The 19,779-nt window shown below is 30.9% G+C and overlaps 1 protein-coding gene across 1 annotated transcript in view; it reads right to left on the bottom strand.

The window, feature by feature from the left end:
- Window positions 1-19,779, bottom strand: part of LOC107436597 (ankyrin repeat and sterile alpha motif domain-containing protein 1B) — a 79,095-nt gene that overhangs the window by 12,317 nt on the left and 46,999 nt on the right. The window contains exons 7-14 of the mRNA XM_043042693.2: window positions 19,409-19,616; window positions 18,254-18,453; window positions 17,470-17,522; window positions 16,784-17,383; window positions 4,890-5,055; window positions 4,036-4,350; window positions 1,569-1,690; window positions 1,223-1,471 (exon numbers count right to left, since the gene is read on the bottom strand). Coding sequence (XP_042898627.1) covers window positions 1,223-1,471; window positions 1,569-1,690; window positions 4,036-4,350; window positions 4,890-5,055; window positions 16,784-17,383; window positions 17,470-17,522; window positions 18,254-18,453; window positions 19,409-19,616 — 1,913 coding nt within the window. The remainder of the gene's footprint in view (window positions 1-1,222; window positions 1,472-1,568; window positions 1,691-4,035; window positions 4,351-4,889; window positions 5,056-16,783; window positions 17,384-17,469; window positions 17,523-18,253; window positions 18,454-19,408; window positions 19,617-19,779) is intronic.

Raw genomic sequence — 19,779 nt, 5'->3', positions numbered from 1 at the left:
TAGAAAGATTCTCATAATAGAGGATTCTATAAAGATTCACATAATAAAGGATTCTATAAAGATTCTCATAATAGAGGATTCTATAAAGATTCACATAATAAGGGATTCTATAAAGATTCTCATAATAGAGGATTCTATAAAGATTCACATAACATAGTCACTATAGAGGATGCTATACAAACCACTATAGAGGATGCTATGCAAACGAGAGAAACTTTTTGTCGCAAATTCTATTTTACTACCAAAGCTAATTTAAAATTCATAGTATAGAAAAAGTGACTACAGATAAATCTAGAGTAAGCCATGAAGTTATAAAAAATATGGCAATGCAACTAATGGGAGAATAATATATATGCTATTACAAACCAGAACTGCATTTATTTATTTATTTTTATAATTACCCCCACATAGATAATGTTACTTTTATTTCTGCCTAAAATATTTCAAATCAGTATTTTAGTTCCCATACTTTAATAAAAAATATTTTAAAGTAAAATTACTAAACTGAATGTTGACAAAATATTATGAAAGTTTCTGTAAGGAAACAAATTCTTTTTTTTCGTCAAGCAGCATCAATTTTTTTTATAAAATTACTTTTTATATTATTGAATTGCTTTATATTAGTGCTCAGATAAAGGAAACAAATATTACAGAATTGAGCTACATAACTGAAATAAATTTAAATATAGGCCATTGACATTAATTATCCCGTGTTATCCAACAAATTTGAATCTGATTTTAACCCCAGGAAAAGGCAACCATTTAAAGCTATTTTGATATAATTTTGGGTTTTTTAGATATAAATATTTTCAATATAATTATCTGAATAACACAAAATAACAGCAACAGTACAAATAAAAAACAGAAGCAATCAATTACGATTGTCCAGCAACAAAACATTGGTAAANATTTAAAGCTATTTTGATATAATTTTGGGTTTTTTAGATATAAATATTTTCAATATAATTATCTGAATAACACAAAATAACAGCAACAGTACAAATAAAAAACAGAAGCAATCAATTACGATTGTCCTATGATTGAAGAATTAAGTTTGTGCTGTATATGAATAAAATTAAACAACATTAAAAAAAAACATGAAAAGAGAAACACAAAGATACAGAAGGAAGATAAGTACAAATAAGTTACGAGGAAAAAGGAGAAATTGCAAAATGGATTCAATAAAACAGGATCATGTCAAATAATTGAGTGCTACACTTACGGAACTAAGCTCCACTTCCCATAGCTTTTTTGCTCTTTCCATATCAGAATACCCGTTCCTTCTGAAAGTATCAATGTACTGGTCAAGATGTAATGACCTTAACCATTCTCCAACAGATTCAGGTGCTTGACTCTCACTGATAGGCTTGAGTGCCGGAAGACTGTGACATGATTCCAAGATCTTTTGCCTATGTTCTTTGTTCGTTATATTCATTTCTATGAGGTCATCTTCTTCTAAGATATTACCACCCTAAATAAAGACAATCAGAAATATTTCGGCATTTTTTTAAAAAAAATGTGATTGGAAGTCGTAATATATTTAGGATTATAACGGATATTTTTATTACCAGAAAGTCTATGTCGTCGAAACCGTTGTCCATGAGGTTCTTGGAATAGATAACAAGGTCTAAACTCTTCAGCCATTCTTCAACAGTTGTAAAACTCGATGTGAATGAAGATCGTTGAAATTCTTTAAGAAAATAAATGCAAACACTGTGATCGAAACAGTAAAGAGTAATAATTGTGAAAGATAATTTTAATCAGACTAATAAATTAGACTCGGTCAAAAAAGATAATGTTATATTGTTTAAATTTTTTTAGAAAGAAAATGTAAACACTGTGATTGAAGTAGTAAAGACTAATAATTGTGAAAGATAATTTTAATCAGTCTAATAAATTAGACTCGGCCAAAAAAGATAGTGTTAGATAGCCGAAATTCTTTAGGAAACAAAATGTAAACATTGTGATTGAAATAATAAAGAGTTATAATTGGTAAAGAAAATTTTAATCAGACTAATAAATTAGACTCGGTCAAAAAAGATAGTATTAGATCGTTGAAATTATTTAAGAAACAAAATGTAAACATTGTGATTGAAATAGTAAAGAGTCATAAGCGGAAAAGAAAATTTTAATCAGACTAATAAATTAGACTCGGTCAAAATCGATAATGTTATATGGATAAAATTATTTTAAAACAAAATGTAAACATTGTGATTGAAATAATAAAAAGTCATAATTGTGAAAGATAATTTTAATCAGTCTAATAAATTAGATTCGGTCAAAAAAGATAGTGTTAGATAGCCGAAATTCTTTAGGAAACAAAATGTAAACATTGTGATTGAAATAATAAAAAGTCATAATCGGTAAAGAAAATTTTAATCAGACTAATAAATTAGACTCGGTCAAAAAAGATAGTGCTAAATCGTTGAAATTATAGAAGAAACAAAATGTAAACATTGTAATTGAAATAGTAAAAAGTCCTAATCGTGAAAGAGTTCACAATAGTAGTCGTAATTGTGAAGGATAATTTTAATCAGACTAATTAATTAGACTCGATCAGCAAAAAAAACTAGTCAAATGAATAGTTGAAATTCTTTAAGAAACAATGCGAAACCACTGTGACTGAAATAGTAAAGAGTCATCATTGAGAAAGAGTCATAATAGTAGTCATTATTGTGAAAAATAATTTTAATCAGACAAATTAATTTGACTCTACTAAAAAGATTGTGTTAGAAAATGTTGAAAGCACATTATTTTTCAGCATCACGATGAAATCTACGTTAATATTTTTATTAATACTTTAAAAAAAGTTTGGACAATGTTTAAAAAGGCAGAAAATATATTTTTAAAATTTAAAAAAAATGGTTCTGGGTGAACTACCTGTTGCTCTGAGCAATCTAATTAGCTTCTATGTTTCTTTTTTAATTTTTACTGAGGCTTATATCAGGGATATTTTTGCTCTCTAAAAAGTTCAAAAACTCACTAAAGTTTATACACCCGTTTGCTCAGCAATACAATCAAATAACTCTTACGCCGAGCGATATTGAAGCTAATTGCTTAAATCATGAAGCATAACTAGAGGAGGTTATTTTAAGTATTATAATTTTCTTTTTATTTGATACATTAATATGTAACGCATAAGTAGTCTTTGACTGAATAGATAATTATTATGTCGATGAATTCAGTAAAGTAAAAAATAATACAAAAGAACATAAAAATGGATTTACTTTAAATCTTTTTAATCCTTTTTTTTAACTTTAATCCTTTTCTGGTATCATTATGAGTATTAGCTTCTTGTTATAACTGGGCTTTGAAATTTCTAGTTCCATATTTAATATCTTGCATAAGATGTGCATTTGAAATTTTCGAAGAAAAGTCAAATTCTTGATACACTGTAAAAAATTGCGGGTCAAATTACGGTAAAAATATCGGAGCTCAGGATGCCGATCCATTTTACCGTAAAATCCATTTTTACCCGAACATGTTACGAAATCAAACAAAATCTGATATACCACAATTTTCACAGTAATAATTACCATAAAATCACTGAATCGTTTAACTTAAAAAGTATCACTGTAAAAATTACGGTGTAATATTTTACGGATGACACACTTAAAATGCCGACATTTTTAACCGTAATTTGATTCGGAATTTTTTACAGTGTACACCGCTAAAATTATAGCTTGTAAAGAAAAGAAAATCAGTAACTTAAATTCAATATGTTTTGAAGATACTGAAACAAATTCAAATTTTGTGTATACCACTGACAACATAGTTTGTAACTAAAAATAATTGCAGTTTCTTTAAATGTATTTTACATTCAATAAGCATCGTGAATACTAAAAAATAAACTCATAGTTCGAGTATATTACTGAAAATATAGTTTGTAAAAAATTTTTCCATTAATGTTTGCTTTATTTACATTCTTTGTTTGCAGGTAAATTATCTAAAATAAATACGAAAAATACTTATCTAAAATAAATAACCCAAAGTCCGGCACATTTAAATAATAAATAAATTTAATTGCATTTTTACCTTTTCGTAATCTTGAGAGGGTCCTGGCAAACGTTTCTTCCATGTCTCTCACAAACACGGATTCCGTTGTAGCTGGAGCCTCACCCCAGTCCGAAATTGAAGCCCGGTCATAAGATGTTGACCTAGATACCTGACCACCAGGATCTGAACAAGGACTCTCTCTCCGAAGATTCCTGGAGGATCGTGTTTCGGGAAGGGTGTTCATGCCAAGCATATTGTCATAACTATGTTGTTGCTGTTTTGTTGATTGGCCTTTCAGAGACATCTGGAAGTCGCATGGACAACTCGTTGGGCAAACTGAACCTCTGCATAATCCTATACGAAGAAAAATCAATGAAAAACTAAGAACGTTAATGCCCCAGAATTGTTACTTAATAAGGTATTTGGTAAGGTAAGTTGTGCAATGCTCATGCATCAAGATGTGAATCATTCTGGGATATATTTACCAAATTTCAGAAAGATTATTTTGAAAAATTATAAAATCTCTACAAAAAGTTAAGTTGAAGTAAATTAATAAAATTAGAGGAAATGTAAAAGTCATCAAGAATTATTTTTGCAAAAGTCATTAGAACTGCTTGAATTTTTTTTAAATAAGTTATATACATTTGAAGCCTGCAAACGTGCCATTTCTTAAATTGAGGAATTTCCCTTATATATAAAATTAATATAACAGTTTTCCCATCATTTCGTTCGTCTCTATAGCTTATGAGCACGTTTTATTTATTGAAAGTGTTGCATAAAATATTCAAAAAATTTTAACTTTCGTACAACTTTTTGGAGGAAATATATGTAAATATTTTTAAATTTAACTTTTCTTGAAAAAAAAAGGAAAAGAAAACGAATTTTGTACCAACCTGCAAAGGGATCATCATCTACGATTTCTTCAATATTATCTGTTGAAACTGATTTGTTCTCTTTTCTAAGAGAGACCCTTATGTGTCCTCCAGAATCGATTGTTGCGAACAATTCGTCTTCTGTTAGAGTCTCAATATCTCTAGAAATTCTTTTATTCCTGAATTCCTAAACATAAAAATAAACTCATTCATCCACAAAAATTCAGTGATCAAAAAATTCAGCCATTTTCAGCCTTATAACTACTTTAAGTTGCAAAATTAATATAATTGCTCAATAACAACTTTAAGTTGCTGTGCCCGACTTAGAATAAATATTTTAGTTTGACATTAATTTAATAATAAGTAGGCGTGATAAAATTTGAAGAATTTTGGAAACAAATCATGACATTGCCAATTTATAGTATATATTTTGGTGTTCCATAAACTGAAGAAAAGAAACATCTTGACTAGTTTATTTAAAGCTGTTTCGTTCTTTTTATTTTTTGAGACTCTATACACACGAAATAAAGCATTTTTGCGAAAAAAATATGCTATTTTCATAAGTTGTGAGTTTGCAATAATTATTCGTGAATGTTAAATATATTCGAACTTAGCGAACGCAAGCTATATGATAATTCTGAAAATGGCTTAAAACATCAATCAGAAAATAAACTCCACATTTTTGCATAAATGAAAAGCATTGGTGATCTAATTTTTAAATAATTAAAAAGTTTTTCCAGAGCTACACTATCTGGGTTCATAAAACTTAATAGAAATTGAAAATTACACTGGGAAACAAATTTTATTTTTTATTGCATGAGATTTCGCAGCGCATCTTAGATATTTTCACGTCCCTGATTTCAAATCTGTAATCAATTTCTCTCTTGAACGATACAGTTTTTTTAATGACATTGTTGGGAGAGTAGATATCAACAATGTCAACCTTTATATATGAAAAGGTACACCACGATAGAATCGAGTTAATATGTCTTATATACTAGTGAATTGGAATTATATTTTTGTAGGGGTAGATACACGACAGTTCTCCCCCACCAGAATTATATCTATGATAGAATTCGATGAACGGATACCACTAGTTGATTCATTGCTGTTTTGTGAGAAGCCGGGAGAGCTGTATTAAGATCACCGTACTTTTTGATGATCGTGAGAGCTATATTAAATTCACGGTCGTGGTTGCTCCTGTGTTGTTATTAGCAGTCGAATGCATGCTGGCCTATAATGCGTGTGATCGAGACTGAGTAGCAACAACTCAAGGAGGTGGATACTGTCGCAGTCACAAGGAGCAAGTCAACTGTTCAATGTGGACAATCCATTGAAGTAGGCGTGTTCAAATCGAAGTGGGAGTTTCTGTCAAGGAAGGCGTGTTCACATCACGTTCGAGTCACCAATGTGGGGGAGTGTTGTTATCGACAATGTCAACCTTCATCTATGAAAAGGTACCCCACCGTAGAATCGTGTTAACCTGTCTTATATACTAGTGAATTGGAATTATATTTTTGTAGTGGTAGATACACAGACATTTTTAATCTAGATTTTGGTGAATGTGCAAAAAAAGTATGTTGCATAAAAGTTGCAACAAACTTCCACGGGAGTTAGGTCATATCACCAGAATTAAAAAAGCATAGGAACCCATGTCCGTAGGGGTACTTCTCTAATATGAATTGATTCTTTGTGTATTTCTGAGTAGGTCATAATATTGAGGCGCCATCAGCCGCGTACAGCGACATTTCTGAGCATTGTCTCTATGCAATTTTAATCTTGATTATGTGCTTAAATTCTCCTAAAAGTTTGTCACAGCATTTATGCCACCCCATATGATCTGTAACGTTTTTAAACTTGTACATTTCGACAAAAAACTATAAATGTCATTTAAAGAAATTCTGTAACTTTAGGAGCAAAACTAATTTCAGATTTAAAGTCCCCACTCCCGATTTAGGCAAAATTTAGTGTTTGTATATATGCAACAAAAAATTTCGTTCCCCAATGTTGCTCATTGATTTTGATAATTTTCATATAGGTAGAAAAGTCTTGCCAAATTGGTGATTTTTTTCAAAATTATAATAACTTATTAAATATAAGTGATTGTTCGTTCCGATCCCCACATAATTCCTTGCGACAAGATGGTGTGCATAATTTAAAATTGTAGCTAAGCCTCAAATGTGAGGCCTTTAAAATAGAGCATTTTTTGTTTACTTGGTGAAAAAGCTTAGAAGAAGAAAAAAACTTTTAGCTTAATTAAAAAATAAAATTGATCAAAGGAAATATTATATCTACCCATTTATTGGAACTAAATATGGAATTTATGAACTGAAATTGAAAAAGGCCTTGTACGAGCTTTTTTATAATGGTTTGTCCATCTTTGCCGTTATGTAAGCAAGCTTGCTTTGGATTGAAAATTTATCCATCCAATTCAAACACTGAAGTCGTGTGATCACATGCAATTTAGGTATAAAGCACTTAATCTCATACTAATTAGACTCATACCATTACATAAATAATGAAAAAGAAGGCATTGAACTCAGTAAGATTATTTATTTCAATATCAAAGTATTTTTGCTGTATGCTTTTTTTTAATATTTTTGTTCAAAGCTAAATTTTATATGATTATACTATGTATGATTATCTTTAATACGAAACCCAATATTTTTTTATTTTTTTTTTTTGCATTTAGAGATTTTTATTTATTTATTTAATCATAGTGAACGTTTTTACTAACTTTAAATTAAGTAAAAATATCAGAATTCCAGTTACTAACGTGCAATATTTGTAGTTCGAAGGCCTCACATTATATCCTTGCTTAGAAGATATTTTAAAATACGAAATCAGATGCAAGAACATATTTTCTCTGAAAAAACATAGCTTTTTTTCGACGGATTTAGATCATTGGCCATCAATATAGAAGGCTACGTTAGAAGCAAATCTAAAAAATTTGTTTGAATTGTTGAGTCATATTTGTAGTTCGAATGTCTCATTTTATATCTTTGTGTAGAAGATATCTTTAATTACGAAATCAGATACAAAAACATACTTTCTCTGAATAAACATAGCTTTTTTTCGACGGATTTAGATCATTGACCATCAATATAGAGGGCTAGGTTAGAAGCAAATCTAAAAATATTGTCTTAATTGTTGAGACATATTTGTAGTTCGAAAGCCTCACTTTATATTTTTGTGTAGAGGATATTTTAAATTATGAAATCAGATGCAAAAATGTATTTCCTCTGAACAAACATAGCTTTTTTTTTCGACGGATTTAAATTCTTAGCAATCAAAATATGGAGCTAGGTTAGGAGCAAATCTAAAAGTAATGTCTTAATAGTTGAGTCAGGAGAGCGGTCGTAAGTTTGAGCTTCTTAATATTAGCTTTATTTTTTGTGCATTTCGCTATATCTTTAAGATTATTTAAGCAAATTATAAAATTCTTGTACGAAATTATAAAATACGTCTATACAGAGATAATTTTTTCATTTTTTATTATTTAACTTAAGAATGATTGATATTTTTTTTGAATTGGATAAAAAAAAATTCTAATTTTAGGTGAAATTACCTGAATAATTAGATGTTTAATAAAATTTAAACAAAGTTGTCTGTAGATTTTTATTTTATTTTTTGAACTGATCTAATTCAATTCAATTCTATTTTGGATTATCACATTTAAAATTGCAAAGCTTAAATTGAGTTGCAAAATAAATTAAATAAATAAATAGACCGATGAAAAAAAAAATTTTTTTTTTTACATAGAATTACCTTTACATAACTTTACGCAAATAAGTATCATAATTGAGGTTAAAATATTTTGATACGCTTTAATAGTTTTAGAGATATTTTTATTTTATAACTGTCTTTGAACAGCCGATCCAAATGTGAGTTTGAAGCTACCAATGTTCAACTCACTAACCTTGTAATTTCGAACCTGATCCAGTAGACAAGGGACTTCTGAATCAAGTGTTGGGATAAATTTTGCCTTTGTGGAGGACTTTTTGATGGAACTAACCCGCATTTGCGTTACATGGAGAGGAAATCCACGAAAACCTGATACGGTTAGCCAGACGGCAAGGGGACTCTAACCCATGATCCGTTTACCACTGAGGATATTTCTACGTCAGTACTGTGGTCGGTACGAGCCGGGGGTAGAATATTTATCAAGCGGCCATAGCTAGGATTCGAACCCGGTTCACCTCATTGGGAGGTGAACTCTCAATCCCCTAAGCCACTGTAGCTGGCGTATAAGAGATAAAAAATATCAACCATTCATGAACACTTATCGTATGATGATCTACAGATTTTAATGTAATATATTTCAAGCATGTAGAGCAATACATTTGTTTGTAACAAATAAGCTTTTTTCAAAATAATCAAAATGTTATCCTATCTTTGATGATGGTAATGATAAAGCAACCTTGTCTGGTAACAAAATAAAATGTAAAAATAAAGCAAATCTTTCATTCTACATTGTGAATTGTAAAGCAAACCCCTCAGAGAGTAAAAACTAAATTCAGTTGGAAAAAAAAGGCATGTTCATTCAGAGGAAGTACGTTTTTGTTCCTAGAAGCTTTATTTTATATATATATATAAAAAAAAAAAACAATTAACAATCCTCAATTAAAACAGTATGCTCATGCTATGTAAAAGCATGAAGGTGTAAAGAGATTTATAATAATTTTTTTTATATCGAAAATAAATTATTTTTTCCTTAATCTGGGATTAACGAAAAGATATCGTGGACCTAAGCGTTGTAGGTAAGAAAATAATTGACTCATTTAATTACATTATTTGAGTGGAAAAAAAAGGCTGCAGATTTTTATGAAAAATTATTTTCTGAATCCATCCATAATCCGCATTTTCCAGACCCACCCACAGTNTTTTTTTTTTTTGCATTTAGAGATTTTTATTTATTTATTTAATCATAGTGAACGTTTTTACTAACTTTAAATTAAGTAAAATATCAGAATTCCAGTTACTAACGTGCAATATTTGTAGTTCGAAAGCCTCGAATTATATCTTTGTGCAGAAGATATTTTTAATTACGAAATCAGATGCAATAACATATTTTCTCTGAATAAACATAGCTTTTTTTCGACGGATTTAGATCATTGGCCATCAATATAGAGGTCTAGGTTAGAAGCAAATCTAAAAATATTGTCGGAATTGTTGAGTCATATTTGTAGTTCGAAAGCCTCACTTTATATCTTTGTGTAGAAGTTATTTTAAATTACGAAATCAGATGTAAAAACATATTTTCTCTGAATAAACATAGATTTTTTTCGTCGGATTTAGATTCTCAGCAATCAAAATATGGGGCCAGGTTAGGAGCAAATCTAAAAAAAATGTCTTAATAGTTGAGTCAGGAGAGCGGTCGTAAGTTTGAGCATCTTAATATTAGCTTCATTTTTTGTGCATTTCGCTATATCTTTAAGACTATTTAAGTAAATTATAAAATTCTTGTACGCAATTATAAAATACGTCTATACAGAGAAAAAATTTTACATTTTATTATTTAACTTAAGAATAGTTGATATTTTTTGAATTGGATAAAAAAATTTCTAATTTTAGGTGAAATTACCTGAATATTTAGATGTTTAATAAAATGCAAGCAAAGTTGTCTGTTGATTTTTGTTTTATTTTTAGGACTAATCTAACTTAATTCAGTTCTATTTTGGATTATCGCATTTAAAATTTCAATGCTTAAATTGAGTTGCAAAATAAATTAAATAAATAAATAGAGTGATGGAAAATTTTTTTTTTTACATAGAATTCCCTCTACATAACTTAACGCAAACAAGTTTCATAATTAAGGGTAAAAATATTTTGATACGCTTTAATAGTTTCAGAGATATTTTTGTTTCATTTTATTTCATAACCGTCTTTGAACAGCCGACCCAAACGTTAGTTTGAAACTACCAATGTTCAACTCGGTAGCCTTGTAATTTCGAACCTGATCCAAAGGACGAGGGACTCTTGGATCAAGTGTTGGGAGAAATTTTGCCTTTGTGGAGGACTTTTTGATAGAACTAACCCGCATTTATGTGACATGGAGACGAAATCCACGAAAACCTGATACGATTAGCCTGATGGCAAGGGGACTCTAACCCATGATCCGTCTACGACTGAGGGAATTTTTACGTCAGCACTGTGGTCGGTACGAGCCGGGGGCGAAATTTTTATCGAGCAGCCACCGCTAGGATTCGAACCCGGTTCACTTCATTGGGAGGTGAACTCTCAATCCCCTGAACCACTGTAGCTGGTGCATAAGAGGTTTAAAATATCAAGCATTCATGAACACTTTTCGTATGATGATCTACAGATTTTAATGTAATATATTTCAAGCATATAGAGCAATATATTTGTTTGTAATAAATAAACTTTTTCAAAATAATCATAATGTTGTCCTATCTTTGATGATGGTAATGGCAAAGCAACCTTGTCAGGTAGCAAAATACTAACTAACTAACTAACTCCCTGGCATTTCAGTCCATGTTGGACCATAGCCTCACTAACAATTTTTCTCCAAAGTCGCCTATCTCTAGCTCTTTGCTTCCAGTTTCGGACCTTTAGAATCTTAAGGTCTCTCTCCACCTCGTCTAACCATCTTCCTCTTTTCCTTTGGTCCTGCCACTGCCCTTCGAATATCTTCTTAGTGCCGCTGTTTTCCTCCATTCTCTCAAGGTGTCCTAACCATTGAATTATCTTTGCTTTTACATAATTGATTATAACTTTTTCTTTAAATGGTCTTGAAATTTCAAAACTGTGTCGCCTTCTCCACAGATCACCCACTTTGACAGGTCAAAAAATAGATCTAAGAATTTTTCTTTCCCAGGTAATCAGCATTTTTTCTTGTTTCTGATTTGGAGTCCATGTCTCTGATCCATAGATAACTGTTGGTCGGATTATAGTTTCATAAACCTGAAGCTTTGTTTTCCTCGTTATTACTTTTGATGCTAGCAATCTTTTAAGTGCAAAAAAACTGCGATCAGGTAGCAGAATAAAGTGTAGAAATAAAGCAAACCCTTCATCCCACATTGTGAATTGTAAAGCAATCCCCTTTTGAGAGTAAAAACTAAATTCAGTTGGCATAAAAAGGGCATGCTCATTCAGAGGAAGTACGTTTTCATTACTGGAAGTTTTATTTTTAAAAAAAATTGTTGTAAAAAATTTATAATTTCTCAGTTAAAACAGTATGTTCATGCTGTGTAAAAATGTGTAAGTGTAAAGAGATTTAAAATATTTCTTTTTATCAAAAACAAATTATTTCTTTCTTAATCAGGGATTAACGAAAAGATGGCGTGAATCTAATCATTGTCTGTAAGAAAATCATTGACTCATTTAATTACATTGTTCTGAGTGAAAAAAAAAGGCTACTGATTTTTATGAAAAATTATTTTCGGAATCCATCCATAATCCTGCATTTTCCAGACCCACCCACAGTTTACGAGAGTTATCTCTCACCCTATATTTATTTCTTTTGGATAATTTTATCGTTACTAATTAGACTTAGATAGGAGAAATAATTATTCTAAAAGTTACATTTCTCATGAGGTGCTGGAAAGGTGAAAATATTAAAACAAGAGAGTTGTATCGAGGATGGAAAGTTTGGTGGGGTTTCTTCCTTAAATTTTAAAGACAATTGTTTCTTGTTCTGTTTTTATTTTTGCTATTTCTTAACATATTTCCAACTTTCATGCCCCCTTTCCCTCCTTAATACTCATTATTAATAATAACTATATTGCCACTACATTAGATGAAAGTCGGTGGAGGAGAAGAGGTTAAGAAGCCTCGTACCTAGTTGCAGAATTTGCATGACTTTTAGGCAAAAACTTCGGTACTTCTTCAAAGGAAGGGGAGGGGGAGTGATTGTTTCAGCCACTAAATTTCTTCTGAAAGGTCAGAGAGGAAAAAAGTTCTTAGATAAGAACGGAAGTAGCGAGGAGACTCTGAGGAAGTTTACCGTTTTAAATTTTAAGGAAAAAATAACTCTTCTCCCCCACCCGATTTTAGAAAAAATATGATTATGTATTTCTATTATTTAGGGGTGTTAGGCTTAAAGAAGGAGCTTGAAGCTTTAGGATGTAGAAGTTAATTAAAATACCCATAAAAGGAACATAGAAAACGTTATTTTTTAGTTTTTTTCCTTCACTTTATTTTTTTTTTTTCAGTTCAAAGGAGAAAATCCCCCATATCTCCCTCCCTTATTTAAATGTTCGCGTTTTAGAACTTTTAATTTCTCTAGCCGATCAGAAGAAGTTTAACGGTTAAAATAATATTTCCCCTTCTCTTTTAGTTCTCGCAAGAAAATTTGCAATATTCACTGCACAAGGACTTCCTAATTTCTCCACTCTGTCACCCTAATAGCCAAACTTTTGCGCAAATATTTATATTATATTGAGTTTATGGCAAAGGATTAAAAGCTTTAAACTGTAGAAAATAACATTCAACAGTTCTGAAAAAATAAAACAAACAAAACAATATTTTTTTATGATTTTTTTCTCATTTTTTATTCAAATCCTTTTTCAAAATGAAATTTTGAAATCAAAATTAAATTTCGAAACGAAAAATCGCAAATCCTCTCTTCTTGCAACAATTGTTCGTGTTTTAGAACATTTCACCTCTCTAGTACTTCAGAAGAAATTTAACGGTTAAATATATATTTTCAAATTCATGACCATTAAGTGATAAATGTATGAAGATAGCGATCCCAAAATAGGGTGAGGGATGGTAGAAAACGGAGATCGTATTTGGTTTCAAAGAACTCTTTACTTTGGAGCCAGCAGGAATGGGGTGCTCTGGTTTACAAAAAAAATATTGTTTTGAAGGGCAATATTATTTATAATTTATTTATTTTTGGAGAAGTAGACAGCTCATGTGCGCATAATCTGATAAGGCGTTTAAGATTATACGGTGATCCAGTACTTTTTCCGGAACATTCCAGAACATCATTCTGAGTACTTTTATCGTTCTCCTTGTACATTGTAAAGTCTTTTCGCAACAATTTTTTTTCAAAAATTAAGTTCCAACACAGTCTGTTAATAACTTGCATACTGTGAAATTCAAATTGTGACAACATTTTGGGGAAAATGCAACATTATGCAAAAAATCTATAATTTTAATTTGCGAGCAATGAATTAAATGGCTTCAGAGTGATGATTTTGAAATAAAGCATAAAGAACATGAAATAATCCTGAAATGTTAGAAGATCTAGAATTGGAAACATTATATATTGAACAAAGATTCGTGTTCAACGTAACAATTTGTATAACCCTAAGGTACAAGCAATTTCATTATGCTTAAGGTCAAAAAGCATGGAAAAAAGGGCCAACAAATGAATTAGAATCAGGAAAAGAAATTTTCAAAGTTAGTCAAAAACTATTTGGAAAAAATTTAATGAACCATCCTACCACACCCATCGTATTCTTCAGACATTGCTCCTGCGAAATCATAAATCGATGACTCAAGGTCTGTCCAAAATGTACTTCAATTGTTATAAGTTGAGTGAAAAATAGAATTCCTATGAAATAGAAATTCTATTTTCTATGATATCAGAAAGATGAGAAGCAGTACTGATCAATGAATGAAAATATTTTAAGTAAGAATTTTTTTTTTTTTTTTTACATTTGGTTAGTAATAAATCTCAAATTTCCGCAAAAGATTCTTTAAATTTTATTCGTACAATCTATTCTAAGCCGGAATGCACGTAATCTTACTATTAAATAGATATATAATATGTTTTTTTCAACTATTTACTTAGAATTTTTTCTCTAACCATGGTGCATCTCCATTCGAGGGGCCAAAAGAAACCCTCAAATTATTATTGACACCAATGATGAATAATTGCAGTAATAGGTAGTTTTGGTATTGTGGTAATAGATACCTGTTATACTGATATGTAAGCCTAATGTAGGTCCTGTAGGTCCTTTTTTTGCGAACCCCCGTTACGAGTACTTTATGTTCGTAAAAATGTGTATTTTGATACAGCTGCTAATTAGCGTTACAAAAATGCTTATTAACTTAAGATACTGAACTTTTTCGAAATTTTTGTCATTGGAGAGGAAGGTATACATTTTCCCATTCAATAAATAGATATAAATTTTACGTGGACAAAAAAAGGTGTACGAAACGTGTTTACTGTTTTACGTTAAACATTAAACAATTTTGTATGAAAGTAGGGGTGGAAATTCTAGTTCATAGAAAATACAGCAGTGATTTAAAACATTTTTTCCCACATGGTTCAGGAAAAAAAATGAATACACTTCCATTGTTTTTTTAACACTTATGTCTATTAATATAGTAATATATTTCGAAATATGTTCGATATGTAAGTGCTGTCTTAAGGTATAAAGTAAAAATAAAAAAAATCATGCTATATATAAATAAAAATAATTTATTCAGGAATCAAGAACAGGATGAGTTCTAAAAACTAATCTTTACTTAAAACAATTGGGGAGGTTAACAAAACAAAAGAAACTAAACAAAACGAAATTTCGTAAAAATAATTTTATTGTATTTTTACATGCATAAAATAAAAATAATATGCATAAAATAACATAAAACACAATAACATGCAAACATATAATAAGCTGCAGATGAATAAATAATAAAAATGAAATAACTATAACATGAATGCTGGTTAATATTTTTACACTGTATTGAATGTACACCGGAAGTATGAAAGCTCAATGTAGATGATGATAAAGTAGACAATTATTTTAAACTATGTACAACATCACACGTTTTCAGTAAGAAAACAATATATATCTGAATATGAAAATAAAATCATTACTATAATGAATTTCACTAAGGTTCACCGTCAAAAAGCTATACGGAGCTGTGACCATAACATGTGTACAATTATATACAAGAGAACGTTAACTGTATACAAATGTATACAACGTGAAAAGGAACATATACATATAACTGTCTCTTACAAAATTATTGTATCAATTCTTTGCTTGGCTATATCATGCCAGGAGCTTCTATACTAATAAAGTTACACTACCTAAGTCTAATGAAATTTATTTATTGCTATCATATAAAAAACTCTTGCTATGTTTTTGTAATCTAACTCCATACTTCAAAAGATAAATATATGCATCAAAGCAGTAAGAAAATGATGGAAAAAAAACAAGTTTTTGCAGAAAAAAATGTAAAAAAAGAGATAAATCCTTACATTAAAAGAATCACTCATTTTACTAGATTTACTCATTTTAAAAGAATCACTCATTTTACTCATACCAAAAAGGAGCTCATGCTAAAAATTTCATTTATATGCTTATAATCAAACATCTGGTACCATATCGAAAAATGACATTTTTAGAAAATAAAACTAAAGACCACATAATTATATTCAAATATGTTGAACTAAAATTAAACTATGTTTAGGTAAAAATGTATATCTCTGTAATGTAATTAACTAGTCTAAAATTTAAAACTTCTTAAGAACTTCCTTAAGAAATACAATTTACAAAAATAGGCTGTCTTTTTTAAAAAACATATTTTATGATCTTGATATCCAAATTTATAATTTGTTTTTATATAAAATAAATTTTTATAAGTGGATATAGTGTAAAAGATTCATAGCCGGGTGACTACAGCATGTTTTTCAAGAAAAACGTTATAAATTTAACAAAATGAAATTTTTACCAATTGCAGAATGTTTTTTTCTGAAAATTAACTTCAATGATCGACCCCTGAGAGGACATAAAAAATAGAATTATCTGGTTGCTAGAATGACTTTATGGCCAAAGAGACTAAATGAGCCTTTCCGAAAGTCACAATTTTACTGCATATAGAAAAACAGTATACTCGACGAGTGATATATGTTCTGCTTTCATAATAAGAGTTTAGCAATATCGAAAATTAGCCAGAATTTTCCTGGGTAGTCGCAATAAATCACTACCCACCTGACTTAATGGTCTTATTTTCTCATGGATACCCAAAGCGGCCGTTGATGGTGATGGTGGTGGAAAGTCTGGTGTTGGTGGCTGCTGATAGTGCGTGGGGCTGAGTGGTATCTGGATAGTCTGTCTTTTAGTCCTCAGATCAAGTGTCTTCGGCTTAGCCGGAGGAATGGGTTTGTCCGGCCTCAGACCTTCTCCAGTCAACCGCCTGCGATGCATGGCCTTTGGACCTAAAAGAGAGGAGGTAGCACTAGTGACCCTCCCACTGGCCACTTCATCGTAGAGAGCACTGAAGGGCGATGTCTCGCTGACCTTGCCGTTCGACAACTGTTGCTGAGAAACATTCTGTTGCTGGGTGGCTGAAGTCAGCGATGCAGGTTGGTGCTGTTGTGCTAGGTGCTGGTGATGATGGTGTAAGCTGCCTGAGTCTGAGTTAGCGAAACCGCTGGGTGGTGTCCTGGGCATCATGATGTCGGATGGATCGTACATCATTGGGTTTTGTGAAGTAGAGTCATATGTGACTGATGACTGTCTTATGTGATGCTGGGTTTTACCACTAGGGGATAAGGATGTGATTGACTTCCTAGGAGGTTTTGCTGGTGGCTGCATGGAAAATGTCAAAAAAGAAGTTAAAAAGATATTCAAATTTACATTAGGTTAAGTAAAGAGTCATAGAAAGTTAGACTTACAAGAGGTTTCCAACCAGGCGGCACTGATATTCTGGAAGGTGGACCCTGAGGATCTAGAAAAAAAAGTTGAATTTGTCAAGTAATGATTTGCGGTTGCAGCACATATTTTTCAAATTTCTTTTGTGTTTTCTGAGTATTTTGTATGTCCTTGTTGCGAAACGCCATTTTGAATCTCTTATAAATCCAGGACCATTGGCACTAGAATTTTGAAGTTTGGACATCGACTATGAGGAGCAATTTTAGCCCAATATCCAAAAATCATTTAAAAATTTTAAATATTCCGTTCGTAAGAAATTATTTTTTCCCTATTAGTTTCACTCCAGCTATTAGTGAAAAAAAAATAAAATCGCAATTGGTGGAATATAAATAAAATCGTAAATGATTCCGTTTAAGATTTTATTGCACGGTCTTTAATGCTTAATTATTTTTTACAAGTTCACCTTTTAATGCGAATGGCAAGTGAATCAATGCAACGACACCGAATTAGCATACCTGATATTGATTCAACGTTTACCCAGCTCTCTGAGAAAATTGTGCCAGGCATTCTTAATATTATAATCCAGACCTGGATTAAGTTATATTTTTCATAAATTAAATTTTCTCAGATATGAAAATAATGACTTAATAAGCTGTTTCAAAATATTGAAAACATAGTCTGCTAATCCGTGTTGATATTAGATTCACTAAATTGATTAATTACATAATTCTTGAAGCAATCATATCTCTGAGTATCTCATGAGAACTTATTCTTATAGGTTAAAGAATGGTGTTTTCAAAAGCATACCTGGAGGAGAGAAAGTGGTCAGTCCTTGGATGTCTGTAGAAGAAGTCATGATGTGGGGTTCATACATTGACGATGAGTGTACAGAAGCTGCGTCGTAGTCCTTCGGAAGAGGCGGAGTCTCATACACCGATGGACTTCGGCTGCTCATAGACAGGTGCTCGGAACTGGAACCCTGCGACTTCCGGAGAGTATCGCTGGCCCTGAGAACAAGAATCTCCATTAATATGTATTAAAATAAAACCTCTATAAAAATGCAAAACGAAACTATGGCAAAAACTATGATCTATTATAGTTTTTAAATTATAAATCTTGTAGTGCTTTATAAATACCATATCTAAACTACCCGAAAAGAAACGAATTACCATGAGAATGATGCCATGTATCTAAATTTTTTTCAGCACGTTCTGAACAAGTTTTAATTTAGTCAGATAATATTAAGTTTTACAAGGATTTACAAACTTCCCTTTCTCACAAGAATGAAAAGTTATGCTTTCCATGTTATTTACTCAAAAGTTTCAATAAGGTACTATAAGTTTATGAATTCAATATCACATCTTACGAAGCTTTACAAAGACTATGTTTCCCATGTTATTTTCTCCCGAAGCTTCAATATTCGAGAAATTTATCCTTTCAATGTTAATTCCTTTAGAAGACATCGACTATGTTTTCCACGTTAGTTACTGAGAAGTTTCACGAATATTCGAGAAGTTTAACTTTTCAATGTTGTTTCCTTTCGAAATTTTACATCGACTATGTTTTTCACGTTATTTACTCAGAAACTTCATTATTCGAGATATTTATCCTTTCAATGTTAATTCTTTTAGAAGACATCGACTATGTTTTCCACGTTAGTTACTGAGAAGCTTCACTAATATTCGGGAAGTTTAACTTTTCAATGCTATTTCCTTTAGAAGTTTTACGTGTTCTTTCAGTGTTACTTCCACTGAAGTTTATAAGCATTTAAAAAGTTTCTTCTCTTTCTCGGAAGTTCAAAATACCTAATCTTTTCAAACTCTATTTTCTATCTATTATATATAATCTATTTTTCATTCACTTAATTCAATATAAGTTACATTTTCATAAATACCAAAATCAAATATTTTGCAAATTTTTGTAAAGAAAAAAATCGTTCTTAATAGGTAAATTGCAACTTACGTGGAAGATCGCTTGCTGCTGTTGTAGGAACAGATAGTGTCAGTGGCCTCGGACATAGGAGAACCACTTCTGACTAGAGGAAGAAGGGAGTTCTGTTTTTCTGGAGTAGGAACGAAGGTCGAGACCGAGCTGAAACTAGAAGGAGGTGACGTGGAGTAGGGAGACTTGCTGCTGCTGTCCTCAACCCTCCCCACTGCTGTCGTATGATCTGAACGGAAAAAAAATTTAAATAAATTATTTCAGTTTTTTTTTATAAACTGTAAAAGTACACTTCATATCGATAAGATATCCTAAAATGATCCAAAACAATTCCTATCTAAATTGAATATTTTCTACAGTATATATTTGCAGCAATTGTACAAAATATTTGT

The sequence above is a fragment of the Parasteatoda tepidariorum genome, chromosome 2, assembly GCF_043381705.1.
Source record: "Parasteatoda tepidariorum isolate YZ-2023 chromosome 2, CAS_Ptep_4.0, whole genome shotgun sequence".
Classification (NCBI taxonomy): Eukaryota; Metazoa; Arthropoda; class Arachnida; order Araneae; family Theridiidae; genus Parasteatoda; species Parasteatoda tepidariorum.
The sequence above is the reverse complement of the archived record's forward strand: the minus strand, read 5'-3'. Positions and strand labels throughout refer to the sequence as shown.